At 38.2% G+C, this 21448-nt stretch overlaps 1 protein-coding gene across 2 annotated transcripts in view; it reads right to left on the reverse strand.

Annotated features, from left to right (window-relative positions):
- The window catches only part of LOC150083367 (solute carrier family 12 member 2-like), a 451471-nt gene that overhangs the window by 127502 nt on the left and 302521 nt on the right, over positions 1-21448 (reverse strand). For both annotated transcript variants that reach the window (XM_090377993.1, XM_090377992.1), the window contains exon 18: positions 1920-2083. In XM_090377993.1, coding sequence (XP_090234119.1) covers positions 1920-2083 — 164 coding nt within the window. The remainder of the gene's footprint in view (positions 1-1919; positions 2084-21448) is intronic.

A 21448-nucleotide genomic window follows, 5' to 3' on the forward strand; every position in this document is an offset into this window, starting at 1 on the left:
GATCCTCAACTGTTGAACCATCAACACCCAGTGGACCAATCTGATTCATCCCTTTCCTTCTTGAGTTTAAATAGGTAAAGAACTCTTTTCTGTTTTTCTTTGCATCCTTTGCCAAGGATTTCTCATAATCTGCCTTTGCCTGCCTAATCTCCTTTGTGACTTGGTTACAGACCAACTTATATCTATCATAGGCTTCCACGTCACCCATTAATTTGTATGTATCCCATGCATTTTTCTTCTCTGCCATATGTCTCATTAGTTCATCTGACAACCATTTAGGCCTGAACCTTGAACAATATTTCTTGGTTGGTATGTAAAGCCTGGTAGCTTTCAAGATTAGTTCCTTGAATGCTTCCCATTTTGAATTTGCTGTTGGTAACATCATCAGTTGGTCCCACTGTATAGAATTTAAATACTGTCTCAGACCAGCATAGTCTCCTTTACGAAAGCAAAAACCCTTCCCTTTACCTCTGATGGTAGTTACCTCCTTGAGTAAATCCCACTTCAGCACACTGTGATCACTGCCACCCAGTGGTTCATTTATCTGCAGATTCCTAATGCATGAAGAATCACTACTGATAATCAGATCAAGAGTATTACTCCCTCTAGTTGCCTCCCGAACATGCTGGTGTAGAAAACAATCATCCAATAAATCCACAAAAGCCTTGCTAGTGTGTGAGTGACCAACCCACAAATTCCAGTCAATATCTGGGAAATTAAAATCCCCCATTATAAGACTCTCTGATTTACTGGCCCACTCTATTTCCCTGTACAGTATCTTATTATACTCATCAGAGTCATTAGGCCTATAGCACACTCCTACTCTCAATTTTGATTTACCTATGCTTATGTCACACCAAACTGACTCAACACTGCACTGTCCAGCGATGTCAACTGGCTTCACTTCCTTGGATTTTATGTGTTTTTTAACTAATAGCATAACCCCTCCTCCCTTCCTATCCTGTCTATCCTTTCTGTAGACGTTGTACTCTCCAAATTCCAGTTCTGCATTCCTTATATCTGTGTGACACCACGTCTCTGATATCCCAACAATATCTGCCTTTGATGTTTTGAGTAATACCTCAAATTCATCAAATTTATTTACTAAACTCCTAGCATTAGTGTACATGCACCTGTTTCTATTCTTAGCTACCCTAACACAACCCATGTGTTTACTTGTACCGCAATGACTTCCAGCCGTCTCTGAAATATCCTGCATCTTGTTTTTCAGGCTTCTGCTCATTCCAATAGAAGCAGTGCAAGAATCTCTTTCACCTCTGCCCATGGCTACTGTTAATCCATTAGTCTTTGTCTCCCCCCAAGCTAGCAGTTTTCCGACCCACCTAACACTGCCTCGATAGCATCAGCAAATATTCTTGCACCCTTTCTATTTAAGTGTATCCCATCCCTGTAGAAGCAATCTCTCCTGTTAACAAGTACAGTCCAGGCTGAAAAAAATTCTACCCCTTCAGCCTTGCACAATCTTTCCAGGGCCGAATTGATCGACAAGGCTCTCATCATATACTCCCTCCTATCGTGTCTGGGCAGAATTGCAGACACTTTCAAATTCAACCCTACATCACGGCTTTTTTTCAACAGTGACCTGTACTTGTTAAGTAATTCCGCTGGTCTCCTACTCTTAATATCATTAGTGCCAACGTGTACAACTATATCACCTTTTGTGCCCTTAAAAGATGATATCTGCTCTACAACGTCATCAACCTTTGCCCCTGGCAGACATACCCTGGTCCAGCTCATTCATTATACAAGAGAACTACAGGTTTCAATAACTTATTGTGTTTGAGGTCACTATAAAAAAATGTACCATTAATGAATAATGAATACTAATGTTTTAAGGTCAGAAAATTACTTTTATAGCAATTTAAAATAATGAAAATTATTTATTAAATCAAAATTACCATCATTATTGCACACAGTGGTTGACATTAGAGAATTAACAAATTTTCCTTTAAAACTCATTATATCAAGAGGAAGTCCTTCATTTGTTTCAAAGTAATGACCGAAGTCGACACCCTCTGGAAGTCTTAAGATAGCAAGAGACATATGCATATCAAAAGTAACACTGAAAGTAGATACAACAATACTGATGATTTTTTCATCTTATGATATAAAAATTGTATATTTTTTTATGTACTATTTTCAAAATTTTATTTTTCGATGAAAGAATAATTCAGGCCACAAAAACTGATACATTCAAATATCTGGAATTTTAATATTTAGAAACTATACATAAACTCTGTATAAATGTATTTCGCAAATAATCTTATTTTGAGGAAATCCAGATACAACACTTCTTCTGCATAAATAAATAGGTTATTATCTTATCCACCTCTTCTTGAGCAAAGAACAAGCAGATCCCCAACTGAATTAAACTTGGGTATTTCTAATTTAAACATCTGAGGAGTGGAAAATTTTATTTTATCTCTAATCACTAATTTAAACATCTGTGAGGGGAAAAATTTTATTTGACATTAATTTTAAAAATAATAATACATTGAGCATTCATATTTTCCAACAGCAGAAGAGAAAAAGGAGATTTATTTAACAAACTGTACACTATTTCTGTTAGTATCATTATCAGAAATGATAATATTTCAAGGCCTGCTGGAGTCCTCATGGAACAAGCTAATGCATGGGCTGCGTTAAGGTTACTAAGTATAAAAACTGGTGCACTAAGCTCACTAATCATAGGAGCATAGCAAATAAATTTGATTAATTTGAAGTATGGTTAAGTCATTGAAAATGGACGTTGTAAAGATATTGGAGATATGGTGTCACTCAAAGGATGCAGAATTTGAATATGTGGAGTACAGTATGTACAGAAAGAACATTGTAAAACAAAAATGAGAGTAGTAGTGTGTCATAGGCCCAATGGCTGTGATGAGCATAATGAACAGCTGTACAGAGAAAAAGAGTGGGCTGTAAATCAGATTTTCCTATAATAGGAGATTTTAAATTAAATTTTAAACAGACTAAGAGTAGAAAACTAATGATCTCACACAGCTTGTTCATTTACCTATCAGAATACCAGATAGTCCTAACCATGGGATCATGTCAATTTGTTACAAGACAATTTGCTGTATGACAGTTCAAGTATGATAATATAATTCACTGTATGTGACAATTCAGTGCATGAGAAAATTTGGCAAATGAGATTTCACTGTATGTGACAAATTGGTGAAAGACAAATGGCTGCTAACTATGACAATTTGATGAATATGACAATTCAGTGAATTCTGTGGGAGGATTCGGTTTTTGGCAAAACAAGACAGAAAATGAAAACTTTTAACATGCTGTACTGTAAATGGTAAATTGAATGATCACAATACTATTCTTGATAGTTTATATTTTTGATTGAGCATACTATCCACCTTTGTTTTTTTAATGCACATATTACTTTTTTTTTTAGAAAATCTTATAAAAAAGTGCCATGGATGGGTTAAAGATTCTGATACAAGAGAACCTTATTTGCACTTTACTTTCACTTCTGTAAGTTGCATTTTTTAAAAAATACACGCATAGAAGGGGAGAGTTTGTTCCAGAGACCAAAAGTAGAGATCATTAATGGATGCTAGCTGGGTAATGTTCATATTCTGATGTTCAGTTTGCAACTTTCAATAAAACAGTTTTTATTGAAAGAAGTTAGGTTAGTACCATGGTGGGTTAAGGGTAGGTGGTAAGCTTCCTTGCAGATTGTGTAGCAGTCGGAATTGGACTTCGAGACCCCCACAGGGAAAAGTACTCTGGCCCGGTGAAGTGTTTTCACCAAGGCCCATGGTAGTTTTCGATGCTCCTGACTAAGGGATGGTATGCCAAAAGACACTTAGCATGGAGGATGGTAGTTAAAAGATTGTTTAATTTTGAGCCAAACAGCTAAGGTCACAAGAATCTGTATATAATTCCTGTGAACTGCATATATTGTATTGTCTGTTTGCCTTGTTTGCTTCATAAAAAAACCCGAGTTACCAAGTGGGGAGGAAATCAAGCACCTACCCATAAAAATTTCTCCTTTGTGATGGGATTTGAACCACTTCATTTTCCACACAGCATGGATCCTAATCATAATGCTACCCGATCTTCATTTCTGTTCCTTTCACCTGGTTTCTGCACCCGTAATTTTCTTCTATCTTCCCAACCCTCAACCAATTCATGCTCCTGGAAAAGCATAGGATTCAAATGAGTAGGTATGTTAAAAAAATTAATAAAAAATCTTATCTGGATTAAAGGTGTTACAGTATGGATGGACTCATGCTGTAATAGACATATACTCACTTTCCAACCTGCTTATGAGAAGGATCAATGTGAATCCTTTTATACAAAATAAATGGATAAAAAATATATTATTTTCTTTTTTTCTAAATTTCTGCAGTCATTCCTCCTTTCTAAGTTGCCAAAATTTCTTTTGTTTCCTAAACCTTTTACTTCATTGATTTTGTTAATATCTGATCTCTGTGTGATACATTGAATTGATGTGCATACACCAAATTGTCATACCCACCAAACTGTGCTTATACCAAATTGCTGTACTCACCGAATTGTCAAAGCCACCAACTGTCTTTCACCAAATTGTCACATTTAGTGAAATGTCATTCACCAAATTTTTTCATACACTGAAATGTCACATACAACAAACTGTTATGCACCAAACTGTGCATACAACAAATTGCTGTACACCAAATTGTCGAATACAACAAAAACTGTCTTGCAACTTTCAATAAAACAGTTTTTATTGAAAGAAGTTAGGTTAGTACCATGGATGGGTTAAGGGTAGGTGGTAAAAAATTCACCCCTAACCACATACCCAATACACCGATCTCTTTCTCAAACCCATCAAAGTACATGGTCAAGGTGAGTGCTCCTCCATGCACCTGAGATCACACCTTGGTGATGGTCTCTTCCCGATGAGGCCTTTCTCACCTGAAAGGTTTCTATCCTTCTTTCCCCTAGTTGGATTACTGTTTCAAATCTTCTGATGTCACTGAAATTTGCTTTGATCATGTCGGTGAAATTATTCTTATTCTTGTAGGGATGATATCCTTTATTCCTCACTCCACCTTAAAATCTCATCCTTTATCTATACTTTGGTTTTTCAATAAATATGCTAAGATAAAGTTTTGGCAACTGTTTAATTGCTATAATATGTAGTTGATTTAAATTCTGTAAAGTTAATTTTGTAATATTTTATTAGTTTAATTCTTACCTTAATAGTGGTTGCTAAAAGAATACTTTGTCCAAGGATATGACTCAGGTAGAAATGGCCCTTGGTTATTCCTGCATAGCTTGTGACATGTATTTAGACTATGATCTTGTTGATAATAAGCTCAACTGATGATTCTTTTCTTCATTCCCAATATAAGGAGTGTATGTACCAATCTAAAATTAAAACTTGGTGCATTACTAAATAAATTTAAGTCACTGAAGAAATGGGTTCTTGCCCTAAAAGCAAATATAATTGGGAACCCATCAGGAACTCAACTATCTTAGGAACCTTCCAGGTAATGCATCCCGGAATTGGAGCCTGGAACAGAATAATCAAGTGCATTCTGCTCTGGTTCAAGAGGACTTAGTTTAATTACGAGATTCCCTTGTCAAGGAAATGGCTAACATTTTTTGTAATACAGAGAGGTGGCCTAGAAGCAGGGTGTATCTGCCAGGACCAACAATTGATGATGTTACCAATATGTTGTCAGATTTTAAGGGGGGAGAAGTAAAGAGAGCATTATATAAAGAGGTAAAGACACCATGCTGACAAAATACCATGAGTTAGGTAAGAAGGATTGTATCTATAGATTCTTCCCAGACACGATAGGAGATATTATATGCTGAAAGCTTTGTGGATTAACTCAATATTTGAGGGACTGAAGGAATTCTGCAAGGATTTGGGAGGGAGGGAGGGGGTTATCAGTGTGGCCTGCACATGTGGGTCCTTGAGGTTTTCACAGACATTCTCTCAGATATGCCAGGCAAGCTGTACTTGCTACCTGGGAGTCTAAAATGCTGATGAAACTGATATTCGGGTGACATTCAAGTAAAACGGACCCAATTTCAGCAAAGTCTGGACAGTCTGTGATAGCCAATCCTCTGCTTGCACCTTCACGAAATCGTGGGACTGTTAGTATTCCTGGGTATAACCCCTATGTGCAAGTACACTGTGAGTGACAACCCAGGTGTGAACCAACGTAAGCAGGGGTCAAGGTGTGGCGCCCACACCACATGGAGGAATGCCGCCCCTCTGTAATACCAGGCAATACTAGGTGGTAGATGACTCTCATCAACAAGTGCAACACCACCACTTTGCTTATTGAAGGCTTGAAGTGGTAGAACCCATGTTTAGCTGCCAGAGCTAAGTTCTGATCAACCCTTCCCCATCTCTTCCATCATGCAGTATGACTGACGACTTTTGAGGTTATGATGAACATCACGGCAAGATCCAATCTTCCTTACATTTTGAGGGTACAGCTCTAAAACGGTGTTCGCAGGCTGGCCGCTAGTTAGTACACCGGACCAAACCTATTGGTAACTCTTTAGGAGGCTTCCGCATCAGCAAGTGTATAATCTTGCTACCTCTACTCTGCCAGATAGCGACTGGAGGGAGTCTGAGTAGTGTGTATGTGGGGGGCATTGTCGAGGCCATGTTTTGTCAAGGATCTGGGTATATTGTTGCCATGTGTACACACATATCCAAAAATTTCATTACTTCATACAGCATGTCCCCTCCACTTTTTCTTACTATTGAATACATCATGAATTGTTTAAACTAATACAGTAAGCTTATCTGCGAAAAGATCTAAACCTCTCAAACACTTCCTAGTTCATTTCACAAATATACGTGGTCTCAATTCTAATCTCAACGACGTCCATTTCCACTTGCAGTCTGCCAAACCCCATGTACTTTTTCTGACAGAATCTCAGTTATTGGTTGATTCAACTACTGCTCATCTCAGTTGCCCAAATTATTCACTGTATGATTCCTTATGCCTCAAAGGCGGTACTTGTGCATATGTCCGTTCTGATATTCCCTGTCAGAGACTTGGTAATTTGGAATCTCCTCTTTTCGATCTTCTTTGGCTTAAAATCTCTCTACTTCATTGTGTCAAATTCATCTGTTGTCTCTACCGTTCTCCCAACTCCACTAATCACTTGGAGCTCTTTGCAACTTGACTTTCTCGAGTCCAACTTTCCTAACAGTGAGGTAATTTTCCTTGGTGATTTTAATGTTCACAACTCCAGCTGACTTCCATTTTCTAGTCACACCAACCCAGCTGGTTGAGATGCTGAGGCTTTTGCAATTACAAATAACTTTGCACAGATTGTTCATTTACCTACAAGAATACCGGACAATCCTAATCATACAGCAAACACACTTGATCTTTTTCTCACAAACAACCCTTCAAAGTACACGGTCAAAGTGAGAGGTCCTCTAGGCACTTCAGATCACAACTTGATGATTGTCTCTTCTCCAATGGAGCCTTTATCTCATGGCTATTACCAACCTCGTGTTGTTTGGCATTACAAGAATGCAAAATGGGATAACCTGCGAGATTTCTTTTCTTCTTTTTCTTGGTCCGATTACTATTTCAAAACTTCTGATGTCAACGCTTGCTCAGATCGCGTCAGTGAAACTATTTTTGTAGGAATGGAATCCTTTATTCCACACTCCACTTTAACATCTCGTCCTTTATCTAAACCTTGGTTTTCCAATAATTGTGCTAAGGCTGTTCAAGAGAAAAGAGAAGAACATTGCATATTGTAATTGGCTTGTTTCCAATTCTTCAGTTTCATTTTCTGCCTCACCAAAGCTCACAACAATTGTTGTTGTTGTTGGGTTTTTAGGAGCATTAGCAACTAAGGCCATATTGCTCTGGGATATGCGGTGGTCATTCCCTGACCTTTCCGAATTCTCCGTATTTGGTGGTGACGGGCTCGAACCCCGGTCTAATCAAGAAGCGTGTGCTATGCACTGCTGCTCCTGCCCACCTGGCTACGGAGGCGCCTACAACAATTGTAAAGTAGTTATTAATCAGTCCAAACTAGATTTTGAACAGGTTAAGAGTAGAAAATTTGCTTCTTGCCCAAATGGTAGCCAAGCATTCTGGTCTCTTGCCTAAGCTATTGGCCGCAACTTTTGCCCATCTCTGCTCCCACTTCTGTCAAAACCAGATTGTTCTGTTGTCACTTCGACCAAGGATAAAGCTGACCTGCTAGCATCCCATTTTTCTTCCAACTCACGTATTAATGATAATAGTAAAACACCTCCCACCATTCCTAGCACACTCCATTCAATGCCTCCTTCGTCTTCGTCAAAAGGATGTTAGAAGGATTTTGACGAATCTTGATGCTAAGAAAGCTCCAGGGCCTGATGGTATTTCTCCACTTGTTCTCAAAACCTGTACTCCTGAACTTACTCCTGTTCTTTGCCGCCTTTTTTCACTTTCTTATTCCAAAGGTGTTTGTCCTTCTGCTTGGAAATTTGCTGATATCCAGCCAGTTCCTAAAAAGGGTGACAAATCCCTCCCATTCAATTATCATCCCATTGCAATTACTTGTTCTCAAAACCTGTACTCCTGAACTTACTCCTGTTCTTTGCTGCCTTTTTTCACTTTCTTATTCCAAAGGTGTTTGTCCTTCTGCTTGGAAATTTGCTGATATCCAGCCAGTTCCTAAAAAGGGTGACAAATCCCTCCCATTCAATTATCATCCCATTGCAATTACTTCTACTCTTTTTAAAGTAATGGAGAAATCAATTAACGGCCAACTCTTAACCTACCTAGAAACCTTCCAAAGGATCAACGATTCCTAGTATGGATTCCGTCAGTGTCAATCCACTGGTGATATTCTGGCTTATGTTACCCATTTATGGACAAATTCAATGGAAAAGTTCGGGAAACATAAGCAGTTGCTCTTGACATCTCAAAGGCTTTCGATCATGTTTGGCATAAAGGTCTTCTAAACAAGCTTCCATCTTCATCATCATCATCAGCCATTTTCAATCCACTGCAGGATGAAGGCCTCTCCAGCAACTTTCCAGTTCCTTCTGTTTTGAGCACTGGCCATCCATTTACTACCCACAAACTCATGAATTTCATCTATCCATCTCCGCCTTTGTCTTCCAGGTTTTCTTCTAGCTCCTCTTGGATACCATTCTGTTATTTTCTTAGTCCATCTGTCATCATGTCTTCGAGCTATGTGTCCTGCCCAAGACCATTTTAGATCTTTAGTTTTGATAAGAATGTCCTTTACTTGAGTTTGCTGCCCAATCCATGTGTTTCTCTTCTTATCTAACAGTCTGATTCCCAATATAATTCGTTCCATTCTTCACTGTGTAGTTCTCAGCTTCTCTTCCATTCTTTTGGTGAGTGCCCAAGTTTCACTTCCATAAGTCATGGTGGGGAGTATACATTGGTTCATTATTTTACGTTTCAGACAAACTGGGATATTGCTCTTCAGTATGTGACTATATTTCCTGAATGCTATCCATCCAAAATTTATTATTCTCTTGACTTCTAGCCATTTATAATTATTACAGCTAATAACTTGTCCCAGATAAGTATATGACTCCACCTTTTCAATTACTGTTCCTTCAATCATTATTTCCCTTTCTGTGGCATACTTCTTCATCATTACTTTTGTTTTAGACATATTCATCTTTAGTCCCAAATCCTTACTAACTGTGCATAACTGATTAAGATTTTCCTCTAATTTTTTGGGTTCGTGGCTTAATGACCACAATGTCATCTGCAAATCATAAATGATTTAGGTACTCTCCATTCACATTGACTCCTTTCTGCGACCAGTCTAATCTTCTGAAAGCTTCCTCAAGGGCAGCAGTAAACAGCTTCGGAGATATTGTGTCTCCTTGTCGAACTCCTTTCTCAATTTTAAATTTCCTACTGTCTTTGTATAGTCTAATAAAGGAGGTAGCACTCTCATATATTTTCTTCAAAATCATAATATATGGGGTATCTATGCCTTGTCTTTCCAGTGCCCTAAACATTGCCTTATGCTGTATGGAGTCAAATGCCTTTTCATAATCCACAAATGCCAGGCATAATGGTGTTTTATATTCATTTGCTTTCTTCATTAGCTGTGATATTACGTGAAGGTGATCCATAGTTGAGAATCCTGTCCCAAAGCCAGCTTGCTCTTTCGGTTGATTCTCATCAAGTATTCTTTCTAATCTGTTAGTACTGACCCTTGTGAACAACTTGTAGATATGGGATAACAAGCTAATTGGTCTATAATTTCCAATTTCTGATTTATCTCCTTTCTTATGCAACAAAACTATGATTGCATTATTCCACTGCTTAGGCGTCACACCTTTATGAATGCACTTTGCGAAGAGCCTTGCCAATTTTTGTGTTATGTCTCTTCCTCCCAATTTTAACAACTCTACAGTAACTTCATCTTCCCCCGGGGCTTTCTGAATCTTCATTTTCTTCAATGCACGTTCTACCTCATCAGGAAGAATATCGGGTATGTCGTATGTGTTGCTACTTTGCAATCCATCTTCCCCACTGCTGGCATCATTCCCTCACTCCTTGTATAATTCTCTATAGTAGTCTTCTGCTATTTGAATTATGCTTTCTCTGCTGTTTATAAGTACACCATTGCTATTCTTCAGTTTCAGTATCATTTGTCTTTCTGTATTACTGCTCATGGCTATTGATTTAAATCCTTTGTTTTCCCTTAATGCTTGTTCTACTTTTCTTGTGTTAAATCTTCTTACGTCCTCTCTGAGTCTCTTTCTAATGGCTTTGCATAACTCAATTTTCTCTCTGTCAGTGTTTTTCTTCCTCTTCATTTGTCGTCTTCGGTTCATCATGACAAGTGTTTCTTGACTAATTTTTTTTTCTTTGGATTTCTTTTTCCCTATAGGTTTCTTGGGCTTTATCACTTCCAGAAAGTTGTAATATTCCTCGTCGATATCTTGGTCCTGAGCAGTCTGCAGAAGCTCAAACTTGTTCTTAAGTTCCAGTACATACTGCTTTTTCTCCTCTTCTGTTATCTCAAAGACCTTTGTATTATTTACTCGAGTCAGTTTTTTCCTTTCCTTTCCTACATTTATATCAAGTGTACATCTTACCATTCTGTGATCCCTTCCAACATTTACCTTATTCAGGATGGTAACATCATTCACAATATATCTTCTGTTAGCGAGGATGAAGTCGATTTCATTAGTTGTTAATCCATTTGGACTCTTCCATGTCCACTTTCTGTTCACCCTTTTCTTGAAAAAAGTGTTCATTACTGACAGTCCTTGAGATTCTGCAAATTCCACAAGTCTTTCACCTCTTTCATTTCTTTCACCAATTCCAAAATTTCCTATAGTTCCCCTTTCTGCGCTGTTTTGTCTTTTTCAACCTTAGCATTGAAGTCCCCCATAATAATAATAGTGTAGTGGGTTTTCTGCTCATCTAGAAGCCTCTCAATTTTGGTGTACATTTCTTCATCATCATGGCTCGATGTTGGTGCATAAATCATTATAACCTTTAGCTTGTACTGCTTAGAAATCTTGAGTATTAGTCTTAACACCCTTGGTGATGTACTTTTGAATTCCAAAATGTTGTTTTTAAAATCTTTATGGACCAGAAACCCAACTCAACCTTCACTCCTTTCACTGTTTCTATTGGTGCACAGCAGATTTCCACTTGATAAACTTATAAGTGATTAATTTCTTCTTCTTGTTTCAGCCAAACCGATGATATTCCAATTCACATTTTCTAATTCCTTTTCCAGCTCTAATATCCTGTCTTCACCGATGACAGGATTTTTAGAGCATAAGATGCTTCCATCTTATGGTTTGCCAACTGTTTTTTGGAATTGGTTATCCAGTTTTCTCTCTGACCGCTCACTGAGGATGATGGTAGATGGCTCTCTGTGTTTTAACTTCTCCACTAATGCTTGTGTCCCCTAAGGTTCAGTTCTTTCCCCCACTCTTTTCCTCTTGTATATTAATGACCTTCTTCCATTTACTGAAAATCCTATCCATAGTTTTGCTGATGATAGCACATTGCATTCCACTTTCCATTTTGAGGAACCTTGCCCTGCCCAATCAGCTTCAACTTCTTGAATATCCGCTACCAATTCCTTAAATGCCGAACTCCAGGTAATTCTCCAGTGGGGCAAAGACAACTTAGTTGATTTCAATCCTTCTAAATCTCAGTCTTGTCTTATATTTTGCAAAAAGGATTCTTCTGCTCCTATGTTTATCTTTGGTGACACTCCGATTTCTAGGCAAAATGATATATCTCTTTTGGGGATTACCCTGACCTAATCTCTCTCGGCACAAGCACATTACAAATATTGTTTTCTCTGCATCTAAAAAACTTGGTTTTCTCTTTACCTCTCGCCTTTACTTTTCTTCCAAACAGCTGTTCATTCTGTAAAAATCGCAAATCCGTCCTACCATGGAATATTGTTCCCACATCTGGGGCAGTGCCCCCAAAACCTCTCTCAGGCTTCTAGATTCCATTCAGAAGAGGGCAGTTAGGTTAATTAATGACTCCTCTCTAACAGAGTCTCTCCACTCATTGTCTCATAGACGTACTGTTTCTGCTGCATGCCATTTCTGCAGATACATCTGTGGGCACTGTTCTTCTGAATTGGCTTCTATAATTCCCGCTCTCTCTTTCAAAACAGTCTGAACACAGGCCGCCACTAGCCAACATCCATGTATTGTCCTACTTCAAACTCACACAACCAACTTTTCATCTTCCTTCTTTATTCATTCAACTGCTGTTTTCCGGAACAACCTTCCTTCATACGTATTTCCTGAAAATCACAGTCTACAGAAGTTCAAGTCTAATGTCAACAAATGTCTTCTTTGATTCTAAGGTTCTAATACTTCTTGTGTTTGGGATTTTCATAAAAAAAAAAAAAAATGAAGCGGAAGGAATCTATTTGGCAAAGACAAAATACATAAAGGTGGTGCAAGGGTTTTTACCAATACCTTTGAGGATACCTTAAAAGTTTGGGGAACTGCTAATTAGCGGGTTGGGGGTAGAGGTAATACAGATATGTAAGTATCTGATGATCAAAGTAATGTTTGAACACATCTCAAAAGTTCTTTTTTGTTGCTACAATAGCCAATATTGGCAATATGTGCCAAGAGTAGCAACGTTTTGACAAAATGAAAAATTACTTTTAGGAAAACAAAATTAACTAACACCGACATAGGCCTGATGTAGACCAGTGGTCAGGAGTGAGAGTGCATAGTATGCGCTCCTTGAGTGGACTGGGGTTCAAGCCCGTGACTGCTAAATACGATAAATATTTGTATTGCCGATTTATTGTAAACTCTACTGACTTGGTTGTCGTGCTGGAGTATAAACAGAAAATATATATATAATAGAGATAATGGTGTCAACCAGAAATAAAGGATGACAATTTCCACTATGGTATGTATCATGTAGGAAAAAAGACAAAACAAAAGGGAGGAGGGTTCATGCTTCTTATATAAAAAGCAGCTTGTGTACAACAAAAGCATTCCCAGATCCAGAAATTGTATATACAAGCACAGAATCTGTGAGAAGGATTGGATGCAAAGGTAAAATGAGAGAAGGTGGGAGGGGGATGCTACCAATCAGAGGAGTTTGAAGAGCATGATGAATGTTTCTAAATGCAGATAAAATGGGTGAGCAAGTGTGAATGTTTTATGGGCGATTTCAATTTACTCCTTATTAACTGGAGCAAGTGGGAGGGAACTCATAATGGAGGACAAAAGTTTTAAATGAACTAGATGATTTATTTGCATCAGCAGGTTAGACCATTCCAAATGTGATCATTATCCAACATCATAGGGATCACAGTACTGGAACCATTAGTGGAAAGTGATCATGCAGTCCTTAGATGGAAGATGAAGGTTTTTAAGGTAAAGGCATGGAGTTTAATTTCACCAACTTGGCACTCTGTCAGTTTAAGAAGCTACATGGCTTCTATCAATTGAACAAACAGCAAAGGGAGGGTGAACACATTAGACTTATGATACACCTTTAAAGCAACAGTCACAGAAGTCATGATATATATATATATATATATATATATATATATATATATATATATATATCATTAAAAAGAGGATGCTGAGATTATTATTATTATTAGCCATATGGTGCAAGGAAGCCTGAGGCTTATGCTGCACCAGCCAAAAAAAAAAATTAAAAAAAAATTTTTTGCATTACCCAGAGAGAGAGAGAGAGAGAAGTAGAAGGAATCACCAAGAAATCAAGAAAGAGAAGAATGATGATATCCAGCTCAGGACCCTGGGTTTTCCAAGCCCATGGATGAATACAAAGTTGGCCAGTCTCACAGAGCAAAAAAAGATGGCAAGGGACAGTTACAGGGCAATTAAAAGTATCAAAAGCCTATGATAGCTACAAGTTGATCTGTGACAGTACCAGAGAAAAGGTGAGATTGTCAAAGGCATATTAGAAATCACTGTATACGATACCAAAGAACAGGAACGAGGAATTTTTCATATGTGTGAATACAAGGGGTATCCCAAAAGTAATCATAAAAGAGATTAATTTAAAATAAATTTATTTTATAACATAAGTTACATTAATAACCTTCGATGTAATCTCCTTCACTCCTCATAACTGTTTCCGAACATTCAGGTATTTTTTTAATGGTATTTAAGTGCCTGCTGAAGTTAGGCTGTCTGATGCGTTGGGTCATGGCTGCACCCAATGCTTCTAATGACAGAAATCTTTGTCCATGCATGGGGAATATATTATGATTGCAAGGACTCATATCAGAAATATAAGTGGGATGATATACTGCTTCCCACTTGTAATCACTGAAAACAAGTTGTGCAGACTGTGATATGAGGACTTGCATTGTCGTGGGGTGTGAGCGCACCAGCTTTCAACATCTGTGGCCACTTCTGACGAAGTTATGGGTGTAATTTATGATGAAGATATGTTACATAGTAGTCTCCAATTATTGGTCTTCCAAGTAGCACACGATCAGTTGCAATAATGCTCTCATAATCATAGGCCATTATGACCATTTGTTTCACCTCTGATTGTTGCTAGCAACATTTAGAGGGGCATGATTGTGACATCAGTTCAAGTTAAGTCACATATCTATGTCTCATCAATGGAAACAGCACATTTTAAAACCTCTTTACCTTCTTGTTGGTAATGTGCCAGTAACTGAATCGCTATCTCCTTATGCATTGCTTGTTATTCATCTGACAGAAAATGTGGGACCCATCTAGTGGTGACCTTTTGTTTCTGTAACAACTCAATTAAAACTCAGTGAATGGATGATTTCAGTATTCCAGATTTGTTGGCTATTTCTCCACAGGTAAACATGTCTTCTTCCAAAATGCTGGTAATAATGGCTGCTGAAGTGTTTGTAGATTTTCAAAGTTTAACTGAGCATTATTTGTCTTCAGAACTGGTAACTGTTGAGACCAATGTGAAATCATGCTATGATCTACCATTGACTTACCACACACTTCTTGCAACAATTAATAAATGTGTCATCATTCAACCATATAATGTTTCAATTTTGACAAAAGATCTTTGATCTGAAATTGTAATCTGATCTGAAGCAATATTAACATCCATTTTTAAAAGCCTTTACACAAACATTCAATGCAGGAACTCTGTTTCAAGCACACTAATGTTGAGGTTAACCTTCAAATTATTATCCTGATAAATGTCGGCCATCCAGGCATATGGAGTGAGAAACATGTGTGTAGTGTGCATTACTTTTGGGATAACCCTCACACAAAAAAGAAGAAAATGAATCAGGTTAGAACATTGTATAATGGGTGTGGAAAAGTTTTAAATAACCCAGCTGATGTTGCTAATGAACTGAATATCTACTTCATATTGATCTTAACAGATGAAAGATCCTTCATAGTTAGGAGAGATGGTTCTAAGAGTGAAGTGGCTAACTAAAGACTGGCCAGTCTGCCTTCAACACCGTGAAAATCACGGAAGCAATGTTCAAGAGTGCAGTACAGGATCATTTGGATAGAAATGGAATTATGAAGAAAAACACACCATGGTTTTCTACAGGAAATATTATGTTTAGCCAACCTGGTTAGATATTTTGACAGAGTCACTCTTGAGCTGAATGTAGGAAATAATTTCAATACTGTTTATTTGGATTTTAACAAATCATCTGCCTCAGTCTCTTGTGAGAGATTACTGTATAATCTGGAACATGGGTAAGATTCTAAAATGGATTATAGGGTGGCAGCAGAACAGGAAGGAAGCAGATGGTTGTGATTAATGGTTACTCTTAAGCCTGGTCTAACATTAGAAGTGAGATCCCCCCCCCTCCAAGGATTGATTCTGGGATAACTGTTTTTTTTCTGATTTTTATAAATGCATTGATGAATAGGATGTGATGTCAAAATTTGCAGATGATGTTAAAACTAGAAGAGTGGTTAGTGATCACCAAACAGTACTCTTTTAGTCATTGAGGTTGTCACAGATATTCTCTCTGGTATCCAAGCCGGCTTGCTACCAGGGAGTATAAAACGCTGATGGAACTGAAATTTGGGCAACACTCAAGTCAAGTGGACCTTCTTCTTCAGGTTCTGTGTTCAATTTGAACATTGGAGACCAACATTTTCCAGCCAACTCTGTCTCTTGCTTTGTGAAATAGTTCATATGTTGTAAGATGTCCCCCCCCCCACCGTCCATTCTTTGATGTTATCAAGCCACTTTTTTTTTATCTTCCTTTTAGTAGACCTATCCAGTCAGTCTTTGACAGCCAAATCCTCTGCTTGCACCAACACAGTGGTGGGACTATTAGTAACCCTGGGTATAGTCCCCATCATGTGCAAGTCCTGAAATATGGCACTTAGCATACTGGAAGTGACCACCTGGGTGAAAACCAACATAAGCAGGGAGTGAGGTGTGCCACCCACACTACATGGAGGAATGCTACCCCTCTGTGTTACCTGGCAATACTAGGTGGTAACTGATTCTCATCAACTGGTGCAATATCACCACTTTGTTTAGTAGAGGCTTGAAGTGGTGGAACCCACGTTTAGTTTCCAGAGCAAAGCTCCAGCAACTATGGCATCTCTTCCGTCATGCAGTGTGATTGATGTTATGATGGACATCATGGTAAGATCCAATCTAAATTACACTTTGAAGGCACAGCTCTAAAACAGCATTTGCAGGACAGCCGCTTGATGGTCCACTGGACTGAACCTATTGATAGCTCTTTAGGAGGCATCTGGATCAGATAGCATATAATCTCACTGCCTCTACTTTGCCAGATAGTGACTAGGAGGGAGACCAAGTAGTGTAAACGTGGGGGGCATCATTGAGGCCATTATGTTGAGGAGCTGGGTATATTCTTACCACTTGTACTCCATATCCGTGGGGGGCATCATTGAGGCCATTATGTCGAGGAGCTGGGTTATTCTAACCACTTGTACTCCATATCCCAAAACGTGTAGAGCATGTCCTCCCCACCTTTTCTTACTACTGAATACACCATGAATTGTCAAACTAATAGAACAAACTTATCTGTGAAAAGATCTAAACCTCCCAAACACTTCCTCGTTCATTTCAAATTTTTATATATTACCTGGTCTTGGCGCATTATAGCCTTAGTAGCTAATGCGCCAATAAAACCAAACCAAACAAACAAACAAATCGTTCATTTCACAAATATATGGTCTGATATTCTCTCTCAGTTAAGATTTCAATGATGTCCATTTCCACTTACAGTCTGCCAAACCCCATGTACTTTTTATCACAGAATCCCAGTTATCGGTTGATTCAACCACTGCACATCTCAGTTGTTTGAATTATTTGCCATATGATTACTTTCACTTGAAAGGTGGTACTTGTGCATATGACTGGTCTGATATTCTCTCTCAGAGACTTAGTAATTTGGAAACTCCTTTTTTCGATCTTTTCTGGCTTAAAATCTTTCTACTTCATTCTGTCAAATTCATCTGTTGCATCTATCATTCTCCCAACTCCACTAATCACTTTGAACTCTTTGAAACTTTATTTTCTTCAGTCTAACTTTCCTAACAATGAGGTAATTTCCCTTGGTGATTTTAATGTTCACAACTCCAGCTGGGCTTTCATTTTCTAGTCACACAGACCAAGTTGGTCGAGATTCTGAGGCTTTTGCAATTACTAATGACCTCCAACTTATTTTTTATCTACCTACCAAATTACCAGACAATCCTAACCACACAACCAACATGCTTGACCTTTTTCTCACAAACAAGTCCCCTTCTAAGTACACAGTCAAGGTGATGTGGTCCTCTAGGCACCTCAGATCACAACTTGGTGATGGTCTCTTCTCCAATGGAGCCTTTCTCTCATGGCCATTTTCAAACTTGTGTTGTTTGGCATTACAAGAATGCAAAATGGGATGATCTGCAAGATTTATTTTCTTCTTTTCCTCTGTCAGATTACTGTTTCATATCTTCTGATGTCAAAGTTTGCTGATATCACGTCAGTGATATTATTCATGAAGGGATGAAATCCTTTATTCCACACTCCACCTCAAAATCTGGTCCTTTAAGATAAGATTGTTATATATCCAAATCTACAGGTTCATTTTCTGCATGCACCAAAGATCACAATTGTAAATAAGTTATTAATCAATCCAAACCAGATTTCGAACAGGCTAAGAGTATTAAACTTTCTTCTTGTCCAAATGGAAATCGAGAATTCTGATGTCTTGCCAAAGCTATTGGCTCCAACCTTTGCCCATCCCTGTCAAAACAGATGGTTCTATTTCCACTTCAGCCAAAGATAAAGCTGACCTGCTAGCATCATACTTTTCTTCCAACTCATGTTTTGATGATCTTAATAAAACACCTCCTACAATTCCCAGTACACTCCATTGGTTTGCCTCCTGTGGTTTGCTGTCAAAAAGATGTCAAAAAGAATTTGAACAATATTGATGCTAAGAAAGCTACAGTTCCCGATAGTATTCCTCCACTTGTCCTCAAAACCTGTGTTGCCTTTTGATGTGAAAACATCTATGGCAGCACTAGAGTAAAATCAGTTGGTAACAAAATTTTCTTACGGTAACAGAAATGATGCAATTCATTGGTAACTAAATTTTTTTTGGGGAAACGATGCAATTTATGTCACTTCCTAAATGGCATTAACAATGCTGACTCGGTCAGCAATGCCGATTTGATAGTGTAAGTAGTTGATTCAGTAGTCATACTAAGATATGGAAACAATGTCACTTCCTAAATGACGCTAAATCAGTCACTAAGGTTGATTCGGTAGAGTAAGCAGTGGGTAGTAATTTTATGCAAGAATAAAAGCTTCGAAGCCACCAAAGAAGCTTCTTGTGTTGAAAAGGAATGAGTTCAAAAACATGGAGAACGAAAAAAATGCAGACTTTAATAAAATCTGCTTCTCAAGATTTTGATCATAAACTTTCTAAGAAGCGTAAGTAAGTAAGTAAGTTTTGATCAAACAATTTAAAAATTTAAACGATTTTGATTCGAGAATGCAACAATAAAACAATAATTTCAACAAATAATAATTTCTTGCAGTAGTTTTTCGTTATGACATCATACTAGCCTTCAAATGGATTTTGCTAACTATCGAATTGTAAAAATTCCTATAAAAGTATTTTGAAGATGGCTAAAACTCCAGCTGAGCAAAATCCAGAGAAGTATGCAAGAATAAACACTTCAAAGCCACCTAAGAAGCTTCCCATGTTGAAAAAAAATGAGTTCAAAAACATAGAGAATGAAAAAAAATGCAGAGTTTAATAAAATCTACTTCTCAAGCTTTTGATTGACATCAACTTTCTACATAGACTTCTCATCAAGAAGCTGGACCGTCGAAATCACGTAATTATATTCAAGAACTTTGTAGAGAACTTTGTATGACGTTGTAGAGCGGATATCATCTTTTAAGGGCACAAAAGTTGATATAGTTGTACACGTAATAATTGTAATAACTGAGAGCAAAGTGGAAGAGAAATTGTTGAAGTTAAACGTAAGAAAAGCACCTGGGGTGGATGGGATCTATCCAGTTATATTAAAGGAGGCGGCAAAGCAACTAAGCAAACCCTTAGCCATAATTATGAGAGCATCCTTGGACTCAGGGGAGGTTCCCACGGACTGGAGATGTGCAAATGTATCCCCAATTCACAAAGGGGGATCGAAGGGTGACACGAGTAATTACAGACCAGTTAGTTTAACTTCTGTTCCGGGTAAAATAATGGAGTCGCTGGTTAAAGATGCATTGCAGGATCATCTAGACAAGACTGCAGCAATAATTCAGACACAGCATGGGTTTGTTAAGGGAAAGTCTTGTCTGACAAATTTGATAGGATATTATGATGTGGTTACAAAGGAACTGGATGCAAAAAACAATTTTGATTTCATATATTTGGATTTCAGGAAAGCTTTTGACACTGTTGCGCATGGAAGACTATTGTACAAATTGGAGCAGAATGGTATTAAGGGTAAGTTGCTACAATGGATAAAAGGATGGTTAAGTGCGAGAAGACAGAGGGTGGTAATCAATGGGTGCTGCTCTTCTTGGACTAATGTTATTAGTGGAGTCCCACAGGGTTCGGTGTTGGGTCCACTGTTGTTTTGTATATTTATCAATGATATTGATGAAGGTATATCAGGCTTAATGTCGAAGTTTGCAGATGATACAAAGGTTGGCAGGGTTGTTAATGACAGTAATGGCAGTGTGCTACTGCAACAGGATCTGGATAATTTGGGCAGATGGGCTAAGAAGTGGCAACTGAAGTTTAACCTTGACAAATGCAAAGTACTGCATATGGGTAAAAGTAACCCCAGAGAAATGTACCAACTGTGTGGTACTACACTTAAGTGGTAGAAAATGAAAAAGACCTGGGAGTAATTGTGCAGTCAGATATGAAGTTCTCTGAGCAATGCAGACAGGCTGCCAGGGCAGGTCATGGGGTTTTGTCAATGATATACAGGAATTTTGCTAGCAGGGAAAAGGAGGTGATTATCCCTCTGTATAAGGCAATGGTCAGGCCACGCCTTGAGTACTGCGTACAGGTCTGGAGACCTCATTTTAGGAAGGATGTAGATTTACTTGAGCGTGTACAGAGAAGGGCAACAAGATTGGTGAGGGGAATGAAGGGATCCTCTTACCAAGAGAGGCTTAAGTTCTGCAAATTGCAGTGGCTGGAGACTAGGCACCTGCGCGGTGATCTGATTGAGGTATATAAGGCCTTGAATGGGTTGAGCACGCTGAATTCTGATGGGATCCTTCCACTTGTTCAGATTACGAACCTAAGGGGGCATAAATTCAAATTAAGAAAAGACAGATGTAGAATAGATGTGCGGAAATTTGCCTTTAGCCAGCGGGTGGTTAATTGCTGGAACAAACTTCCATCTGTCGTTGTGGAAGTTGATAGGTTGAATAAATTTAAGGAGGAACTGGACAGGCATTTGGAGGGAATGGTATGATTA

The sequence above is a fragment of the Mastigoproctus giganteus genome, chromosome 7 (assembly GCF_048544385.1).
Source record: "Mastigoproctus giganteus isolate SK-2022 chromosome 7, ASM4854438v1, whole genome shotgun sequence".
Taxonomy (NCBI): domain Eukaryota; kingdom Metazoa; phylum Arthropoda; class Arachnida; order Uropygi; family Thelyphonidae; genus Mastigoproctus; species Mastigoproctus giganteus.